At 46.5% G+C, this 21,468-nt stretch overlaps 1 protein-coding gene across 3 annotated transcripts in view; it reads left to right on the forward strand.

The window, feature by feature from the left end:
• The window catches only part of CBY2 (chibby family member 2), a 132,931-nt gene that overhangs the window by 62,665 nt on the left and 48,798 nt on the right, over positions 1 to 21,468 (forward strand). Inside the window, exon 1 of one of the 3 annotated variants that reach the window (XM_087436046.1) lies at positions 15,045 to 15,264. The exons of the other annotated variants lie outside the window; for them this stretch is intronic. Within the exon in view, the coding sequence (XP_087292172.1) occupies positions 15,178 to 15,264 (87 nt within the window). The 5' untranslated portion in view covers positions 15,045 to 15,177. Of the gene's footprint in view, positions 1 to 15,044; positions 15,265 to 21,468 lie in introns of those variants that run through there. 3 annotated transcript variants of the gene reach the window in all.

Genomic DNA, 21,468 nt, shown 5'->3' on the forward strand with positions numbered 1-21,468 from the left:
ACCTGCCCGGGGCAGGGATGACTGTCACGCCATGTAAAGGTAAAGGCAGAGCCAGTGGGTGGAGAGCCTGAAAACCATTATTAAACATTTTGTCAGGAGTGGTGATGGGAAAGGTGAAATGATGAAAGCAACTCTGGAGCAAGAGGACTCCTTTGACCATTTACCAGACAGAAAACAAACAGCAGAGCCGGGGAGCTCGGCCTGCAGTTAACTTGCTCCTTTCTCCATCACCTTACAGCTCTGTGGTGTACGCATGTCTTTTCATGTAGCTACCTTAAGGCTTTTTGGAGGAGGAGAGATGTAAATTATACATGAGATGAGGATGGAGGATATTGCCTCTGGGGCAAAGGGTGAGCTACGGGAAGCCTTTGGGGCTTATATCTACATCTATGGGATCCTCTTCTGTTTTACAGGAGCCCTCTAGGCTTCTTTTGACTTAAAACCTAAACACACCACCTACGACAGCTATCTACTTCCAACCCCCACTCACTCCTGACGCCCTCTGGTAACCCAGAGGAAGCAGGAAAGGGCTGGCGATGGTGAGAGCGGTTGGTGAGGGATTTGTCCAGCCCTACCTGGGAGGGGTGAAGGAGCACTTGAAGGCACCAGCCACTCCATCAAAGGCGTACTCACACTTCAGGGATCCCCCACCTTTCTTATTTTTTAGCCGCTTAACATAAAAGATCAAAATCAGCCAGTCCCCTGGACAGCTCAGAATGCATTTATCAATGGCATGCTGTCATTCAGGGTTAAGTCTTTTCTTTCCATTTTCTCATCAGACCTTGTAAAAAGGCTGCAGTCAGCTGCATGCTCGTTTCAAAGATGAGAAAAGAAACTGCACTCTAGACATCTCCCTTTAATTCTCCTAGAAATTTATTAAAAAAATCCGTCAGGCAGAAATAAATAGTAATGGCAACCTGATACCCAGTATCTGAGGCAAACATCTTGGTTTTGGCTTGTGATTCAGATCTTAACTCATTTTGATTGCAGTTTCTGACAGATTGCAGGTTAATTTCTGCAGTCACAACAGGAAACATCAACTTTATAATAGCTGATTACAACCAGCTGATCATAGCTCATTCATCTCTAGACTAGCTTCACAAAATGGCTGCCTCAATCAAAGCCGGCTGGCAGACATATTTTATTCAGCTTAAATAATGTGTGTGTTTTTTTAAATTAGAGTGAATATTTAGAATTGGCAGACTTCACAAAAAAATCAAGGGTTCTGGCTTCTCTTGGAAATAGGAGTCTCAGGTAACCCTGGGCTCGCTTTCCCACGGGGAAACAATGATGCTGAGCAGAGGCTGCGGTCTCTGAATGGGACGGCACTTTCCATTTCTGCTTCTGTCCCCACCTCGATTCTCAGGCAGTCTCATCATCACACCTGTCCTGTTGTTCTTCTTATAGAGCCATAGTTCTCTGTCTTTATCAAAAAACTAGGGCATGTCTCTCTCAAAAGTGGGAAAACAAAAGATACACAAAGAGGTTTCATCTTTCTTGCAGGTCGCCTCCTCCTGCATTGGCTTTATCTTTCTGGCCCCTAGAGAGGTGGGGCCTTTGCAGGAGGCTGTTTGTTTGGTGGCACCAGGCACCATGTTTACACAGTTCACACTGAACACCTGCATCCAGTGTGGTGTTTGGCACATAATAGACAGCCTGTAATACCTGTTGAGGGAATAAATGCATGAGCAAAGAAAAGCATTAACAATATGTTATGCCCTTTGCCAAGTATATTTACTGATTACTTGCATATGCCTATTTAGCGATGAGGGTGAACCTCTTTATCAGAGGTCAACTCACGGCCACAGTCCTGTAAATTTCTATCTACTAACCGCTTCCACATGGCGCTGTGAGAGGCCGCCTGATTTCTCTGCAGCGAGGTTTTTTGGATCCCATTTGTCATTCTGAGGGGTGGAGGCCAGGATCTCTGAAACATTCTTAGTTGAATTAAATAAGAAATGAGTAACTAAAATAAAACAGAATACTCTGTAAATGGCTGATTTAATAATTTGACTGAAGAAAAGAAGAATAACGACAGCCTCTGGTTTCCAGATGAAGGCCCCAAGAAGGGCTCCACGTCCTGGTGGTGGTTTTTCAGGTAAAGGGGTCAGCGGGCTCTCTCTGGTTTCCGTGATCAGAGGATGGAGCTGCCTGAGTCGGTCTTTGTCCCTCTCACAGGGGCCATGGCCCTACTGACTTGCTGAAAGGCTTTGTGCTTTGGAAACCCAATGCATACAAAGGGACTTGCAGTTGGGTGGGAACAAAGTCCTCAGGACAGGAACACAGGCCACTCCATAGGATGAGCAGGTTTGCTTTGCATGACTCATGTGGCCCTAAGTGGTGGCCCTGGGTAGAGAGGGGATGGAGAGACAGACAAGGACGTGGTTTGCCGGCTTGGCCAGCACAGCTATCCTTCCCTCACGCTTTCCCCTGGGCCCTCCTCCGCTCTCCGGACCATCAGAACTGGCATGTTTGCGGGGAAGCAGCCCAAGGGCCTCATTTGACCCCTGGTCTCTCAACACCAAAGGGCGGTTCTTTGTCATCACCATCCTTTGCCTTTACATTCACAAAAGAAAGCAGGGCTCCAGCTCCTTCCTGACAAGGAGGACAGATGAAGGCCCTGCGCCAACGATCCCGAGTGCCCTCTGGTCCCTGCACAGGGTCCCTTGAGGGGCCTTAGTTCCAGCATGCGGCTCCCTACCACAGCCGGGGCTCCCTTGTCTGACCTCCCCTCACCAACGGTCCTGTGCACCAGGCCATGGACCCGTCCAGGTCCAGCCCTGCCAGCTCCCCTGCACTCCAGCAGGGGGCGCAGCTTTGTAGAATGGCCGAGTCCCTGGTCCATAATTCAACATTTCTTCCGACATAATCGCTTTAGATAATCACAGAGGAGGAGTCTGTGTGAAAATGGAAAGGGAGAATTGAAGCAGGAATGAGAAATAACTTCTGCAAGAGCAGAATGGCATGGTGGTTAGGATCTAGGGCCAGGTTTCCTGGGGTTAAATCCAGCTTGGCCACTTATGAGCTGTATGACTTTGGGTGCGTTTCTTAAGTCTCCTGTGACTTAATCTCCTTATCTGTAAATTGGGGGGAACAGTAGTACAAATCTCCTGGGAGGATTCAATGAGGCAATACACCTATACATAAGTTGTGCCAGGCACAAACATGAGCTGTGGTGTTATTGCACACTTAATCCTAACCAGCTCTGGAGGTGAGTTTCGTATGTGTTTGTGAGTGTGTATATGTGTGAGTGTGTCCTTCTGAGGCTTTAATTCGTTCATGGGATGGGGAGAGAAAGAAAGATTGCTTTCTACTACCCTGCTCCCTGGTGCCGGCTGCAGCCTAGTTGAGAGGTTTAGAGATTCGAGTCCGTCTGTCCTTCAGACCAGGTCCTGGTGGCTGGGCCCTGGGGGAAATGATGGCCCACAGGGAGTGTCAGGGGTGAGCTCCCTTATTCCCAGGAGACTGGAACCCCTCCTTGGGAAGGCTGCCTGGCCCAAGGCAATGTGACGGTGACGTTTTGTTTGCTGGGACAGAACTTCCCTCATAATGGGTCAGTCTGTTTTCTGACTGTCAGCCATGATTTCAGGAAGTTGTTATCTGTTGACATAAGACACCTCTTTGAGGCTGCTCACTCCCTTTTCAGACAGCCGTGCTTCACAAGCGCTGGGACTGAATCAGAGCCTTCCTCACTTTGACTTCCACTCCTTCGTTGGCCTTTTCGTCCTGGGGGAACCTCAGTGAAGAGTTCTCCCTCCTCTTCCACTTGACTGTGTTTTAAGTAACAGACATCTCAAGCTCACTGTGCCCAAACTTAGGTCCTGCTTTTCCTCCCCAGACTTCTCAGCTGATGACAGAGCCCGTGCAGTCATCAGCAACTCTTCTCTTTCTTCCTCACCCTACATCAAATCCACCAGGAAATCAGGCTGGCTCCTCCTTCAAAGGATCTCACCACTTCTCATCCCCTCCATGTTCCCACTCTGGTCTGAGCCAACATCACATTTTGCCTCAACTACTGCAGTTGCCTCCTGGCAGGTCTATCCTTCACATGGCAGCCAGCTTTTAAAATGTAAGTCACATCACCTCACTCCCCTGTGCAAAACCCTGTGATGGCTCCCATCTTTTGGATTAGAAGCCAAAGGGTCTTCCAGGGTCTGCAGGTCCTTCCTGATTGGCCCCCATCACCTCTCCTACCTCCTTCCTACTGCTCTCTCCCTTCCTTGACTCCTGCCACACAGGTCTCAGTGCTGCTCCCAACATGCCAGGCACTGTCCCACCTGAGGCTTCGCTCTATGTGTCCTCTGGGCCTGTTCCCCAGGTATCTGCCTGCTCACTCTCTCACCCCCCTCCCGCCACCATCTCAATGAGACCAGCCCCTGCTATCCTATTTATTGTCACCCGCCCACCCGTGGCACTTCTGATCTCCCTTAACCTGTTCTACTTTTTCCCCTCTTTTTCCAGAGCATTTATCATTTTCTAATATACTAAGTACTTTATTCATTTATTATGTGTATTGTCCATCTCCTCTCACTAGAATGTAAGTTCCCTGAGGGCAGGGATCTTTGTTTATTCACTGATTTGCCCAAGAATCTAGAATGGTGCCCAGCACATAGCAGGTAATAATAAATATTTATTGAATGAACGTGTGAATCATGATTTCTCCTCTTCGCAGTTCCTTCGACCACTCAGTAGATGGTGTGGTTTCTAGGCCCTTCTCCACCATCTTAACTGTCCTCTGGATGTGCTGTAGTGTCAGCTCTCTAACATGCATGGCCTAGAACAGAACCCAGAGCCCAAGGCCCAGCCTGAGCGTGTGGCCATCTCCCCGACACTGTGTGGCATGTCAGAGAACAATGAACTCTGTCAGCTCTGTTAACGTGTTCAGAGCTCCCACTCCAAAAGGGCAAGTGGGTTCCTTTCCCCTCTAACCAGGACTTCACATTTTCTCCAGCTCATCCCAATAATTTTTATTGGACTGCCCGCTATTTCCTATTATGCATGTCTTCATCCAAATCATCGATACAAATGTCAAACTAAAGATCCCTGAGGACAGCAGCTAAGCCCGCCCCGCCATCTTCATCCATCCATCAGTCAGGAAGGGAGCTAACACTTCCATGTCAGCCACTGTGCTGGGCCCCCTTAGCCCTCACAAACCCCTGATGTAGGCATAATTACCTCACTTTATAGATGAGGAAATGGTGCTCAGTTTTTAATCTTTATTTAGGATTTACAATCTTTATTTAGAGGGTCGCACATAAAGCAGTTCGAGGAAAAAAAATTATTTTTTTTCCTGAGCATCAAAAATGAACTGGAGTGGGGGAAAAAGAGGATCTTACTACAAACATTTTTTGCTGAAGAAAAATGAGAAGGCTTTGAAGAATACAGCTCTTTCCCTGGGCAGCTGGCTGGGCCAAGCCTTTGAGGCCCTTCCCCCTTGGCTCCCTGAGGGGCCTCCCTCCCAGCTCTCTGAGACCCTCTCTCCTGGCTCCCCGAGGCTCCTCTCCTCCTGCTTTCTGAGCCCCCACCTTAACTCATGAGGCCCCTCCCCCTCAGCTCTCTGAGGGGCCCCTCCTCTTTGGCTCCCTGAGACCCCCCCCCACCCCCCCCCGCCCCGTGACGGCCTCCCCTCTTCTCAAATGGGTGGTCACAGAGAGGTCCAGTCCCACATGACTTGCTCTCCAAGAATCCATGCGGCCTGTCTCCTCTTCCCAAGTGCTCCCAAACCATCACAGGAAACATCCTAGGATTCTGCCCAGCGTCAATATCAAACTCACTGGGCTATAATTTGCCACATCTGCCTTCTCCTCCTTTTATTTAAATCAGAAAAATGTTCTCCTGTTTCCAGATTTGGGGTTCTACTCACATTTTTTTCTCTGCTTCAACTATTTGTAGAATGCTTTGAGTTGCAAAATAAGTAAATGTGCTCTACTGAATTTATTCATCATGGCAGCCTTGTGCAGCAAACACTATTATCTCCATTTTACAGACGACAGTAAGGTTCAGAGAAATCAAATGACTTGGTTAAGGTCAGACAAATAATAAGTGGCCAAACTAGGATTTGGACACAGGTCTGCCACTGCAAAGTTCAGTGTTCTTTCCCAGCACCGACTATTATGTGGGCTGAGACCCTGGTGCTCTTGGCAGGGGACTGACTCAGGGTACTGTTCTTACAGCCTCCCCCACACATTCTAGTTAAACAATCATTCTCCATAATAAAGCAAAGAGGGTAAGAAGAGGGAAGTTGGGTTTCTCTCATTACTGGGCGCTTACTATGTGCCTAGAACAGAATAAGGTATTTTACATTTTTTAAATTTAAAGATTCAAAAAACTCTGGTAAAATATTATTGTCCCATTTTTCAACTAAGGAGACCAGGGCTCATAGAGGTCAGGTAACTGGCTTTAGCACAGCTCCTCGGCACCATATTTGGGATTTCAATAGGTCTGTCCAATTCCAAGTCTAAACCACATTGCAGAAGAGGAGATGAGCAAGATATGTCATCTTTCTAGTCTTTTTTTTTTTTTAATATTTATTTATTTATTTATTTATTTATTTAGTGTGTGTGTGTGTGTGTACGTACGCGAGGAAGATCAGCCCTGAGCTAACATCCATGCCAATCTTCCTCTTTTTGCTGAAGGAAGACTGGCCCTGAGCTGACATCCGTGCTGATCTTCCTCCACTTTATATGGGACACCGCCACAGCATGGCCTGACAAGTGGTGTGTCGGTGCGCGCCTGGGATCCAAACCCAGGCCGCCAGCAGCGGAGCGCGCGCACTTCACCACTACGCCACGGGGCCGGCCCCCTCTAGTCTTTTCAACTCAAGTTCTTAGCGATTTCTTCAAATATTTAGAAGCTCTAATGGTAATTATTTAAAAGAACAAAAAAATAATATTTAGAGTTTCTAGTTGCTAAAAGGAAATTCATTTAGATGAAAAGACATCATCAGTTAAAAATTTACTGCACAAATTTCCAAGAGTCACATAGAATGACTTAGAATTGACGTCCTCAAATCTTCAAAATTATCTAAAACAAAGCAGGATTATTGATTATTATTGATATCTGTTATAACTGATGACATATTCACTTTCAGATAGCTCAACTTAGGATCTCAGTAGAAGTGTATTTTGGGTGTGCCCTGTTGACACTAACGGTGTGCTGAGGTACTTGTGTTCTCAGCACGTATGAGCACATGCACAGGCCACCTTATAGGGCTGTGGGCAGCAGGTGTCAGGAGAAATAGCACTGTCTTGGCTGAGCTCCAAACTGAATGTGTGATTTGGACCATGTTCTTTGCTCCTCCCACACACGTGTCCAGGCTTCCTTCCTCATTTATAATATTAATGGATTGACCTAGAAGAGCTCTACTTTCCTTCCTGCCCAATGTTTCTAAAGACTATCCCTTATTCAAAACTCTTGGGGTCAATTGTGTTGTAGAATTCAGATTTTTTTCTGATTTAGACCAGCCTTGTGTGGTGAATATATCATAGATATATCAATACTAGAGGGGTCTGGGGCAGCACCCTGTAGTGAATCTTATTAGTATTTCTGCAGCAAAACAAGTAAATTTTCACAATAAATAGGATAAAGAGAAACTTTAAATAGTCCCACACCAGTTTAGGTTGGATTTTGCTTCCAAATGATCAGGTCAGGTTTTGTGGCCAAATGAGTTTGCCACAAACTTATTGAGAAGACTTTCAGTTTTCAGAACTTTTTGGATTACAGAATTTGGGGATAAGGGAGAAGGAATTTGTGGAGGTAAATCCTGTATTTACATTTATTTGGATGCCCTTTTGGTGGTCACATCTAGGATTTATCTAATGCCGTGGTCTTGATGGGAAACGCAATGCATGTAAAATGCAGTTACTGTAGGAAAGTAAAAACTAGTTTGTGGAGATCCATTTTGACATTGCCATTTCTGGGATCACCGTGTGGCTAACGGGGAGGACAATAAGAATTATTTGCAATCGTGACTGTGTAGCCTTCAAGACCTGGAGCATTGCAGCAGCGCTTATGTTCAGTTATGCTCACAGCTCAGTACTTACAATGTCAGAGAGGGAACTGAGTCCAGGCCAAGAGATTTTTCAACAATAATAGCTGAAAGAAAAACGTTTTCTGATTAGCTCTTAGTTACCCAGAAAATTAGCCAAAGAACACCTCATTCCCTAAGAATACGGGATGATAGATATTTTTCCTATGCTAATATTGAATAGAATTTGTTTTTCTAGTATATGTTTCTTCCTTAACCTCCCTTGGCTAGTAGTGCTCCTTGAATGTCCACCATGGAAATCAAAACTAAGCAGCCCTCACTCATATACCTCCCCTGCCATCCCCCACCCCCGTCACTAAATGGTCTGACCAATCCGATCATCAAGGCTCCCTGGGCACTGAACAGAACTCACAAAGGTGCCGCAGTCGTTTTTAAATTTTTGAGGAAAATAGCAATACTCAGCATCTATTGGGAATTGTATAAACTACTATCTTTAAATTATGCTGTATTCCTTTCAATGATGGCATATTTTGCAAAGCTGGGTTTTTGGCCGTCGTTGAGATGAAAAGCAAATACCACACAAAAATCAGTGCAGATCAGGAAACGAGGGTGGCCCTGCATTTCAAGGTTAGAGAAGTTGTGCGATGCCCAATGGGCACACACATTCCAATAGTAAGTCATTGTGGCTATTTAAGAATGAAATAAAAGCATTATTTTTTCTTTCAATTTCTGTGTATTAAGTTGTGACAAAAATATGTGACAGAAGGATGCGACACAAACATTAAGTTACTTGGATATAATTAATGAATGAAAACCATTATGGATTTCCTTTGGCCTAGGGGGCACTGTGAAAAATTCACTGACACACTAGGGGTGCTGTGGACTGAGAAAGTTTGGGAACCTCTGGTGTAATTCATGTAGTTGCTCAGATGTGGAAATCTGGAGTCATCCTTGATTCCTCTCTCTTCATTTTCCCAAGCCTGCTAGTCAATCAGGAAGTCCTCTTGGTGCTATCTTCCAAAAAGTGTCCTGAATCCATTCTTCTTTCCACCACTGTGACCACTCTTGTCTAATCCACCAACTTCTACAACAAGCTCTTTGCTTTGGCTCTTGCTTTCCAATAATCCATTCCTCAGAGGTGATCTTTTAGACACATAAAGTAGATCATGCCACTCCCTGCTTAAAACCCTCCAATGATTTCCACTTCACTTTGAAAGACCTCCAAGGCCTGCCCATGTTGGCCCCTGCTTCCTTTCTGGTTCTCTTGGAATCCCTCTCCTCCTCCTGCTCACATGCTACAGCCTCTTCCCACCTCAGGGCTCTTCCATTAGTCCTTCTCATTGTTGGGAAAGTTCTTCATCCCAACCCTCAAATGCCTGGCTCCTCTTCCTCAAGTTTCAGCTCAGATGTCATCTCCCCGTGAGGCCCTCCCTGAACAATTGATCTAAACTCGCCCCTGCCTCTACCCTCACCCCCAATCACTGTGTATCTTATCATGTTCTTTTATTTTCTTCATTCCTATCATATTCATTGATCTGTATATTGGAGAACAGGAACTTTGCTCTCTTGTTTGCCATCGTATTCCTGCCACCTAGAATCATGTCTGGCACATAGTAGGAGGTCAATAAATGTTTGTTGAAATGAACAAATGAGTGATTATTTCATATGGTTGCATATTTGGAACACTCACTAACGGCTCCAAATGGAGAAGATCCAGAAGTGTGTTTGGAGGGAAGAAGTCAGTAATTTCATTTGATATATATATATATCATATAATATATGTACGTATATATATAAATATATATATATAAAATACATTGTACAAACCAGGTGATCTAATCCACAGTTTCTTATATTCTTTGGGAAGAGACAACAGAGGGTTACCTTATATGAACTCCATTTTTCTTAGCAATATTTAGCAGTACTGGTTTGTCATAAGTAATTATATTGAGTTGGATAGTTAATGAAGCAACTCATTATTCCATTTGTTATCCTTCATAACAGGCAAGCTCCTCCTACCCCTTCTGTTTCTTTCCTTTTCTTTAATTAAGAAATCGAGATAAAGATTTATAAAGGGACATTTCTACAATTACAGCATTAAACCAAAAGTGAGAATGCCATTGTCAAGCCTAAACTCACTGATGTGTTTCCTTGGACCACACTAAATCCAGGAAGGGTGCACAGGACGGCGGCAATACGAACAGGTGTGGAATGATTCAACATCTCTGGCAAACAGCAGTGGGGATTAAACAGAGCTTTCTTTAATGAGATTAATTCTGAAATACTAAGAGCGGTTTGGCATATCCCCAAAGATACAAGGCATTTGTATCTATATAAGGTTAAAGGAGCTTTCACACAAAGCAATTTTATTTTTCAACATCAAAGAGATGCTTCGGAGGGGTTGCTTGAAGGAGGCACACTGCAGCAAATGCGGGGAGCACAAAAGCTTCTTTACATAAAAGACAGTTTGCTCAGCCTGGAATTGTATCTGTAGCTTTCACTACCCAGGACATGCAGAGCATTGTTCTTTGAATCAGAGGATTATGGAGAAGGGGAGGCGAGGGGTTAGGAATCAGGCCGACAAACACCCCAGACAGGTGGCTACCTGGTGATAACCTGGGATTTCCAGGGAGGGGAGCTTAGTGCTCAGTGAGACAGACTGTTGGACAGCTCTTATGAATAATAAATAATGACGACGATCCTGGTAATAATAATGATAAGACAGAACACGGCAGTAGATGTGGGATTATTCAGCCACCATTATTCAGCTAAATATGTACCAGGCACCATATTTAGCATGTAACAAATTACACAGATTTTGCCTATAAATCTTTTTCCCCTGGGCTTTCGACCAGCCTCCCAGGTCTGCTCTCTGGAGCTACATACAACAAATTTCTTCCGCAGCGGGCTGCAAATGTTTAAAGGTAGCTTTTAAGTTCTTTACCTGTTTTTTCTCTTCTTTTTGGTGCTAAACTTAAGTTTATTTTTTGAACCTGATACAGGTATTTATATGGATCTGTATTAAATTTCATCTTGCTAGCTTTGTCTCACCCTTCCAGGCTGCTCAAATGTTTGTGAATCCGATTCTATCATTCAGTGTGTTAACCAGACCTTTTAAATGTGTTACTGAGAATGATAAACTTCGAAGTCTTCCTTCCTATCCCATTTTCCTTTCTTCTTTTCCTCTTTCTTCTGCAGACATCCATGGAGGACTTTCTATGTAACAGACACTGTCAGGCACTGGGGCTGCAAGATCACGTAAGGCACACCTACAGACCTCAAGAAAGCATCTTGCTTAAGCAGGGAGACAGAAAAATGAATTAAAATATGGCATAGTGTGATTATGTCATGAAAGAAAGAGGAAGATTTTAACATGAATTGGAAGAGCATTATCTGTAAGGGGAGAAAATAGGAAGCTAGGAGGATGCCACCCTCTGGCTTCTGGGGTGTGGGGCCCATGAGAGAAATGGGCAGTCTCCATGTAGATAAATGCTAGCCAGAGGGGGTCCCAGGGCTGGGGTGGGGGACAGGCTTTAGCCACCATAAGGAAATGGAAAGAAAATTCTGTGTAGAGGATGAGGGTAAGGGGAGCTTATTTACGGAGGGGGCTAGGCTATTACTGTCTGGTGGTACAGCCTTTTCTCCTGTCTCCTACCTGCCCGACCAGTGGGGCCCCCAACCCCCACCCGACCTCCCTAAAGAATCAAGTTCAGCTGCCTTGGCTCATGGGTCTAAGTTTTGACACGGCAAACTGGAGAAGCACCGAGCATTCTAGATTTCAATTAGAGACCAGAGAGGGACAGAATGAGAAAGGAAGGGGGTCATTTACGACCTGAAAATGCCCAATTAGTCATTGGGAAGGCTGGTAAGACCAAGAGCAAAGGGATTTTTTGTTACGACTGCTCATGGGGTTCTTCCAAGCATAATCATGCGGTCATTTAGAGGCTGTCCTCAGTGTCCAGGCCGAATGGCTCATTTGCTCACATCACAGAGCCCAGGATGGTGCCTGGAGTCTGCAAATTTCCAGGAGTTAGGAATTTTGTAGGACAGAGAATAGGTGGCCTTGGTAGACCCATTATCCCATGTCGGACCCATGTCTTATTCAAAGACGGATATCCCCAGGCCCTCCTAAGGAAAGAAACCTCCGCAGCCACGAGGCTACAGAGTCCTGGGAATTAGTGGGTTCTGGGCCAGTGCCAGGTGCCACCTGGGAGCTGTCCCTGAATCTCTGCTCAGCGCTTCCTAGAATCTCTGAACCCATAGAAAGCTGGTTGCACCCACTGATTTGGTTAGGGCTGAGGAGCTCCACTTGCTGTCAGGAGGGCAGAAAATTATAACCCGGGTGAGGAGTGCTGCTAGTGCTTATTTCCTTAGACAGTGCATCAGGGAACACGGTCAGGTGTAACTCCTGGGGCACTGAGTGCATGGCCATGGGCGGGTGCAAACCACACTCATATAGCTGAGCTCCAAAAGCGTGGCTTGAAGCTGTGACCCAACATAAAGCTGAAGTTTATCACAACTACTGGTGAAAATAGGACTGGGGATCTTGGATGGATTTGGAGCTGAGAGGCAGGCTCAGGACTTGGGCTGTGCTGCCTAAGCATCCCTTTCTTCTAAAAGGCAAAGGCACCAGTCTAAAACGGCACGATGCCCGGCTCCACATTTTGGAGTTTGGGGGGATTAAATATGAAAAACTAAATAAACTCTGTTATTGAACCAGCACCTCCTATTTTTGGTGGGACAGGAAGAATGTAGGCTTATGCTTCTAGACTAAGAGACTTGGAGCTACACAACCCGGAAGTGAAGAGGCCAACTAAACCCCTAAGATCCAGGAGGAGACCAGCAGGTGCTGGGTTGAGGACTCCTGGCTGAGGACTGCGAAGGGTGAGGAATTTGCTACTGAGGCGCTACCTAACAGGACACGTCAGCCCCGACTACAGCAGCAGAGACGGGAGGGCAAGGCTTCACCCTGCCTCAAGGTGCAAGAGAAGCCTCAAGCTTTGGTAGATAGTTGTATGTGTTCCTTCCAATAGAAGACTGGAGAGAAACTTGGTTCTAGCACAGGCGAGCTTATTTAAAACTCGACCTGTAGGGCTGACGTCTTTCCTGTTAATCCTCGATGTGCCTAGAAGAAGGCCCTGTTAACAGTGTTACATTATTTAACATTAAGCGTCAACTTAGAAAAAGGCAGGGGCTCTGGGCCAGTCACGGACTAGCTCTAGTCAGGTTGGGCATTTCAAGTTCCTCAGAGCTGGGGCCGAGGGCTCTGTCTGCTGAGCAGTCCTCCTGGCCCTTTTCCCGTCTTCTCTCGGTTTTCTACTCCAAGATATTCACAGTCCTGCTTTATTTTCTGGAGAATGCAGTATACATTTCCACCAATTCTTCCAGAGGGAGATTTCTTTTTGGGGTCCCAGCCTCACTCTCAAATTTTCTTGTTTTAAAGCAAGCGTGTTCATTCTTTAAAACCCAACTCAAAGTCACCTCCTCTGTGAAGACGTGCACGCTCTTCTGGACGGTCTATCCTCTTTTTCCCACAGCTCTCTCATGCCCTTCTCTTACTGCACTGTTCACATTTGTTTGCATGCCTGCCTCACCCATGAGACGGCAGCCTCACACAATGCCTGGCATGTGCAGGATTTCCACAGAAGTTTGTGGACTGAATGGATGATCCATGGGAAGAAAGGGCACATAGGAGACTGACCTCACATCAAGGTTTCGGTCTGGACTTTTCAGGCCCCCATCCATCTAACTTTCTCTCCTGCTGTGGAGGGACAACCAAGAGATGAGTTGTGAGTGGGCTCAGAAGGCAAAGTTGAAGCTGATGAAGAGAATGGGGTGAGCCATAGCGCCTTTGGGTGTAGCTCAGTTGCTGCCAGTAGATGCTTGGAAACCGTGGCTGGAGCAAGGGGAGAAGTCTCATTTCTGTAAAGGATCCAGGGTGTTCTACAGTGCTCTGCAAACGCGAGGTCATCTTGTGGCCGTATGGTCCTCAGCAGCTGTTTATAACCTCTCTAACTAACTGCCAGGCTTCTTGGCTGAAGGCAGCTGCCTTCCCTCTTGGGGGAACAACTGATGGCCTACTTGGGCAAGTTCCATGGCGCCATGCCCACGCTGATCCAGATCCACATTAAAAAACGCCAGGGGGCAACACTGAAGCCAAAAAGTTCCGTTGACCTCCCTTAGACCAGTCAGTGCAGTTTTTAGCAGTTTGGACACCCCAGTGCACTCATTAAAACACAATTCCCTAAGGCCTTTTTTATAAATGGAATTTCAAATGTATTCAGATTTGAACTTTCAAGGAGGGTGACCTTGAGCAGCCACTCAGCACAGAACATCTGTGGAGGACCAGCCACTTGGCCCCTCCTCACCATCTCCCTGGAAGTTTAGGACCACTGCTTCTCTCTCATTTTAAGGTGGGGGTGGGGGGGGGACAGGGGTGGGTGGGATGACAGGGGAAACTGATTTGCTTTGGCTCACAGGAACTGGTTGTGCACAGGGATGGAATTTTGGATGCGGTGAATTGTTTTTCCTGCCTAGTTGACTGGACTATGCAGGCCGAAAAGGAAGAAATTACACCGTCCACACCCATAATGTTTCCTTAAACTCAGGGCCAGGGCTCTAAGGACCCAGTCCTCCTTTATTTGCAGAAGTGTCAGGGCCCAACACCGCCCTTCACAAAGAGTAGAAGCGCAGGGAACAGGAAGGCCAAAGGAGGGAGGGGCAGAGAATGGGGAGAGAGACAAAGAATTCCGAGGTGACGCTTCTTTGTTCCCCAGACTCTGGACGCAGCTCCCCCTCCCTCCTGCCTGGCGGGGGCCGGAGGAGGAGGAGCGGGTCTCCCGGAGCACGGGCGGCTAAGGTCGGCAGCCCTTACCCGAGCCGACGGCGGCGCAGCTCCAGCGCCGTCTCCCGGGCTGCACTCGTGTGTTTCAGCTCTCAGTTGCCATGGGAACGGCGCCCCTCTCCCTCCCCCGCGCCCTTCTAAGGCGTGCCGGGGTTCCAAGCCTCTGGACCTGCCCTCGGCTTCCCTTTCCCAGCCCCCGTCGTCGCGGCGGAAATGCTGGGCCAAGCGTGCGTGGCTGGCCGGAAAGTTTTCATTATTTGCGTCATGGCCACGTGCATCAGGTGTTCCCCCGAATGGGGACGGTGGACGGCAGACCGCTAGTACTGGGTGTCGGCTGGCGCCGGCCATGCTGCTAATCCACACCGTGCTCCGGGGCAGAGGAGGCGCGGCAAAGACTGGTGGAGTTTTATTTGATTTTATTATTTATTTAATGGTATGTAAATTTTATAGCTTTATTTTTCTGTTTCCAGAATCATGCCGCGTCAGCTTTCCCCAATCCCGGGCCCCAGCGCGAGCTTGTGAGGGGTTGCTGAGATGGAGACAGGGCCTGCGACTCCCTAGAGCTGAGACTCTCTAACTCGGTCAGGTTGTGGGCTGCAGGGTGTGCTGGCCGGGAGAAGGGCGGGTATTCCCCTGAGGCACCCTGAGTGGACTCACTTGGGCTGGTCCCCAGGACAAAGACCCCTAAGCAGCCTGGAGGACTGTGGGGGGGCGGGGGCAAGGAGCTGCCCTGAGGGGACAGTCCACGTGCAGAGGCTTGATCTGGGGTCAGGGGTTGGAGGAAGCCGATGAAGTTCACATGCCCTGGCCACTCTGAGTGGACTTGCTGAGGGTTGCAGAGTGGCCCAGGTGGGGTGAGGCGGCTGGGTTGCAATCCATTTCTGTGTAAGCATTTCTGCTCTGTTGTCCGAGTTCAGAAGAAAAGGTCTTGGATCTTTGAGGTGCCAGTGATTTGCTGTGATTTCTTCTCACATTCTAAATAGCTATTCACTTTTGCACCTAAATTTGTATTTGTAATATTTTATTCTTTTTCTCAAAGATAGTCCAAATTGTATAAGCTCCAGGTCTCCACAAAACCTGGAGTCGTGAGTACTCTATGCACACCAGCAGTGTGTGTTACTGGGCTTCTTCATATTGTCTCTCGGTGGCCTGTGCCAGGCTCTTGGGAAGGGGGTGGGAATGACAGAAAAGGGGACTCCAGTGGGAGAGGCATGTGACGCAGAGAACCTCTCTGGTTCTTGGTGGTTCCACCTCTGCTTGGTGGTCCTGTAGGAGATGAGCAAATGGAAGGTGACCAGATAACTATTTCTGCCTCTCTCCCTTCCTACTCCAATGTGGAGAAAGTTGGAGGAGAACAGAAGAGAGGCCAAGTCCATATGAGTATCACAGGGCGACAGTAGGAGCCTCAGTGAGTTGGGGAGGGGTGTAGCAGAAGCAGAAAGACAGAGGATGCTACCTGGTGTCCAAAGAGCTCTTGGGATTGTTGGTTCCCAAGGATTTCTTGAAGCACAAAGGAAGAATTTGAGGCTAGGTTGTTACAACCATTTTTGCTGGGACTGGTCAAAGACTACTTCTGGGATCTACACACCTCTCAATTATACTCAGGGACACTGCCAAGGGCTGGCTTGGGGGGACTTTTGTAGCCCCCATCATCTCCAGCAACCTCACCTGAATCTAACTAAAAAGTGTACTTGGTTTGCAAACACAGCTTCAAGATAAGTTTCTTAGCCTGCTGTTCCCCACAGTCCCTGGCCGGTAAGGCTCTGTCACACAAATTTCAGTGTCCATTCTTCAGCCTGGTGACAGGCATCTTGGATGGTGTCATGGTAAGGCCTTCCACAAGATGGCGCTCATAGGTTTTGTTTTTATTATTTCTTGCTGTTGATTGATTCATCCCTTTGTCAGTATTTTATTGAACGCCTATTATGTGCTAGCATTGTTCTAGGAGGTTCTGGGGATATAGATTGAAGAAGACAAAGTCCCTTGTTTCAAAGAATTTAACAAGGCTGTGATTTTTACACTTTCAGAGGCAAAACTCAACTGTGATGTAAGTTTCCCTATTTATGTTGCTGATAGATATTTCTGATAGTTGTGCTCCATTTCTGACAGTTGCACACTTTTTTTTCCTCTGGACTGGGATGGCCTGGAGGAACTATAGACACATTTATTATTTGCATGGGGAAAGGATTAACTTATATCTGTCTGTAGAAGCCACTCTCTGAGATCCACCCTTTTGTCAGGAAAACACAACATCTTAACTTGAATAATTCCAACTTGTTGCTAAGCATCAGCTTATCATTTTGAAGTCGCAGCTTGGGATTCATCTGCCCATTTGAGTGAATTCACAGCTCTTTTTAAAGAAAAATTCTAGTAGGTCTTTCAGGTATCCCAGTGACCCGCCTTCAAGTGAGAATGAGATGGGCCTTGATCTTGGTGAGAATTTATCAGTCTCTTTTTTGCTTTTCATAGCAAAATGTCAACCTTGCCACCTAACCTTCTACCCCAGAGAATAAGTACATTCAAAGAGCTCACTCTTGCCAAAGGCAAATCTGAAATCACAGTTGAGAGAGAGAGACAGAGGTCTGTGTGAGCTGATCCAGATTCCTCCAGCTTTGGTAAGCTCCATCCTTGTTCTAAGTTAGATTCCTGAGGGCAACATCTTTTAGGACCTTTACTACACCAACTTGGCTGCTTCCAGAAATACCTTCACTTAGCTATGATTGAAGAGTACGCCCTTGATTTTTATTGCCGATTGATATAAAAATGGTCATAAAACAAATGTTTCTGTACTTTTGGCAAAAATAATAGTTGAAGCCCTTGTTCACTTTACCATTCCACGTCCTTTCTGTAAGCATTCACAAGAAACCCAGACCACCTGCTTGACTTGACATTTCTACTAGGGTATCCCTAGGCGTATTCTGTTTAACATGGCCAACATCAAACTCCTGATCTTCTCCCACGATCTGCTCCTCCCTCAGTCTTGGTCGTTTCAGTAAACTCCACTGCTCAGCCAAGCATCTCAGAACCATCTGGACTGCTCTCTTTCTCTCTCACCTCGCATGTAACCTGTTCTCAGATCCTGTTGCCTCTACCTTTAACACACATCCAGGATCTGGTCATTTCTCACCACCTTCTCTTGTCTGGAGACTTTCACAGGCTTCTTAATTGATCTCTCTACTTATGTGCTTTGTTCCCCTACAACTATGCTCAACACAGCATCCAGAATGATCCTTTAAAATATAAGTCCAGGGGCTGGCCCGGTGGTGCAAGCAGTTAAGTGCACGCGCTCTGCTGCAGCGGCCCGGGGTTCGCTGGTTCGGATCCTGGGTGCGCACCCACGCACCGCTTGTCAAGCCATGCTGTGGCGGCGTCGCATATGAAGTGGAGGAAGATGGGCATAGATGTTAGCCCAGGGCCGTCTTCCTCAGCAAAAAAAAAAAAAAAAGAGGATTGGCAGATGTTAGCTCAGGGCCGATCTTCCTCACACACAAAAAAATTTTAAAATATATGGTGGGTCATAATACTTCTTTGCTCAAAATCTTCCCATGAGTTTCTGTCTTATGGGAAGGAAAAGCACTATGATCTCCACTGTCCCTCCCTTCCTGTGACTGACTCGATGTCCTTGTAATCTGCTCCTGATTCATGTCACCGGAGCCACACTGGTCTCATGTACTCCCACATCAGGGCCTCTGTCTGAAAGACTCTTCCCCAGATGTCCACATGATCCCTCCTCCTCCCCTTCACGTCTCTGCTCAAATGTCCCCTTCCCAGGCGGGGTTTGCTAACCACCCTATTAAAGCTGCAGGGCCCTATCTGAGCTCTCTATTCTCTGTTCTAGCTTCATTTTTCTCCACAGCACTATCACTGTCTGACAGACTACATATTTTATTTATTGTCTGTCTTGCCCTACTGGAAAGTAAGCTCCCTGAGGGCAAGATTTTTGTTTATTTGCTCTGTTTTGTTCACTTCTGTATCCCCCACCTAGAACACTACCTGGGACATAGAAGGTACTCAATAAATATTTATTGAATGAATGATTAAATTCTATGAGACTTAGTGTCAAGAAAAAAAGTATCTTTTTTGTCAAAGTTGTATTTCCTTAGGCAATGTGATTGATGTTATACATTGTAATTTACTTTTTGGTTTAACTACCAGGAAGCTCCAAGTTACATATGGGAGGAGTTACAATTGGATGAGACCTCTCATCTGTGATCTCTAACTCAGTAATCGTCCCCTTCTGTATGTTTTTCATTGCCTTCACTTTTAACTTTGATTTGAACAACTTTGAGCATGTCTATATCCTCAGGTAGTACTCATGGAACTTTAGGCTTCCAGTAAATATTTGTCGAGTGAATGCATTGTATACCACTTTAATCCTTTTTTGAAGTAAGTGGGTTATGGGTAATAAATTATTAATGATCTCTGGTATGACTGAAAAGTAATGGGTTGGAAGAAACACATGGTTATTAGGAGAGGAGAGGCTGGCGAGGACAGGAGCCCGGCCCGTGTCCCACGGCTGGGTTAGTGTGTGCTTTATCATCCAGACTGGACGCTATGTCAGTGAGAGGGGAGATATGAGTAATTTTGCTGGGACAACAGGCATAAACCGGGACTAGTGTTGGCAAACTAGGATAAATGGTCCCTTTACCAATGGTTAATATTTATTAAATAGTAAATATTTAATTTAGGTTCAAGTCCAGAAAAGTAAGCATTAGTGAAATTGATTCCTTTGCCAGGATCAGCAAAAGCCAGGGGAGGTGCCACCAGCACCGAATGAAGACGCATTCTTCTATGTAGAGAAGAGTGAAGTAAGCAGGTTGGCTTTTGTTCTTACCTCTCTTCTCGGCATTGACTTGGGCAGAGCGGCTGTAAAACCTGGGAGAGAGGAAGCAGTGCATGTGATAGGATAAAGGCGGATGAAGCAGAGGGTACCAAATAGAGTAACCCCCTGGAGCCTGGGGAAACCCTGCTGCCTTTGCAGGCAGCACCCCCGAATTCCCGGCGCTCTCATAGCTGGGTCTGCTGGCTGCCTACTCGGAAGCAGGACGGTGGTGAACTGACCTCTCTTCCATCTGGTGGGGAGTCCCGTGCCTTCTCTCCCCTCTTCATTCCCAAAGCTGTGCTCTTTGCCCTCTCCAGCTACTGCCCCCACATCACTCATCCACAGGCCAGTTCTTCAGGCTGCTGGTGGCAGGAAGGGCACCCAGAGCCTAACTGAAGTTTCTAGAGATAACATCTATTGCTTTCCAGCTTCTGCCTGTCACTCTACCACCGAGCCAAATGAAGTTAGGCTGATAACAATTTGCTTTTCACCAAACCATGCCTGGGGCTCCTCTTTACCTTGTATTGTTCCAGGTGACTGCAAATGGACTCACAGAGAATTCATTTAACATCTTTCCAGATATTACAGTTTGACGGAGCACTCCGCAACTGCCAAGGGCCCCTTTCCTCTTCATAAAGCTGAGTACCGCCTGTATCCTCCTTTAGAAGCCAGGCACTGGGGGCTTTGTTTTAACCCTCTCCAGGGTCTTACTTGTTACTGGATTCTGTTCATCACACCCTGTCTAGTGGTAGGTAGTAGTTCTTGATTCTTATTCTCATTTGGATCGCCACCTTTTCATTCCAAGGGTAGCTGTCCCTCACAATTGAAACTCAAAGAATTATTTTTTTCTAAAGAACAACGAGGGCGAAAAAACATTTTGAAAATCCTTCTTTTCATGTACAGACAATCAGCTTTTCCTCTCCCAGGGCGATGTTTCCCTTGTTCCTTCTCTAATTGAAGAACATAAGAACATCCTCCACATTGAATAGCTCTCTTACGCGTCGTCTTATACATTCCACCCCTAAGGAATTGTACCCCAGGGGAACAGAGGTCAGGGAAGGTCTCCAGGCCCAGAGGTATGGGAAGAACAGACAAATCCGCACAGTGCTAACTTGGCTTTTCTGTACAGAGCCCTTCACCATGTTAAAGGTGTCACAAGAAAGAAGTAATCACTGAAGAATAGCTTAAAAAAAAAAGAAAAGGAAAGAAGTCAAACACCACCTGTGCGTTGGTCTCTGTGGCGTGTATCTGGTTGCACAGCAGATTTAATTGTGCTATACATGGTGGCCCACTTAGAAGATTTTTCTTCTTCTTGTGTTACATACTGCCTGGGAAACTCCAAGTCTCTTAATAAACTAGAGGGTAAAGAGGTCTGTTTCAAGCCCTTCACCTTTGTTTTAGCACAGTGGCCAGCCTGCATTTAGGACACTCACAAGTTATGTTTGCCTGTGCTGTGTGGGACAACAGCATGTGTTCTTTGCAGATTGTGGGGACAGGGCCTCAGTCAAACACACCACCGTGGGGGCATTGACCCAAAGTCCTTTGAACAGGACGGACAAATGTCAACTCCAGGACTACTGCTTCTCTGTAGAGAGACTCATGGGATGCCTGGTCTGAAACAAGCTTGACCATCGTCCCAGCCTACCAGCCCGCTGCTGCCACCCTGGATGGACCAAGCCCCTTCTGAGACACAGATGACACCATGGTTGCCAAGGAAAATCCGAAGCTGCCCCCCTGCTGGGTGGCAGTTGGTAGCAAGACTTCCTCACAGTTTTCTCTGGATCTCTTTGGAAAATCTCCCTGGAAACTGCTGGA

This window comes from Ceratotherium simum, chromosome 10 (genome assembly GCF_057802395.1).
Source record: "Ceratotherium simum simum isolate JZ-2026a chromosome 10, ASM5780239v1, whole genome shotgun sequence".
NCBI lineage: Eukaryota > Metazoa > Chordata > Mammalia > Perissodactyla > Rhinocerotidae > Ceratotherium > Ceratotherium simum.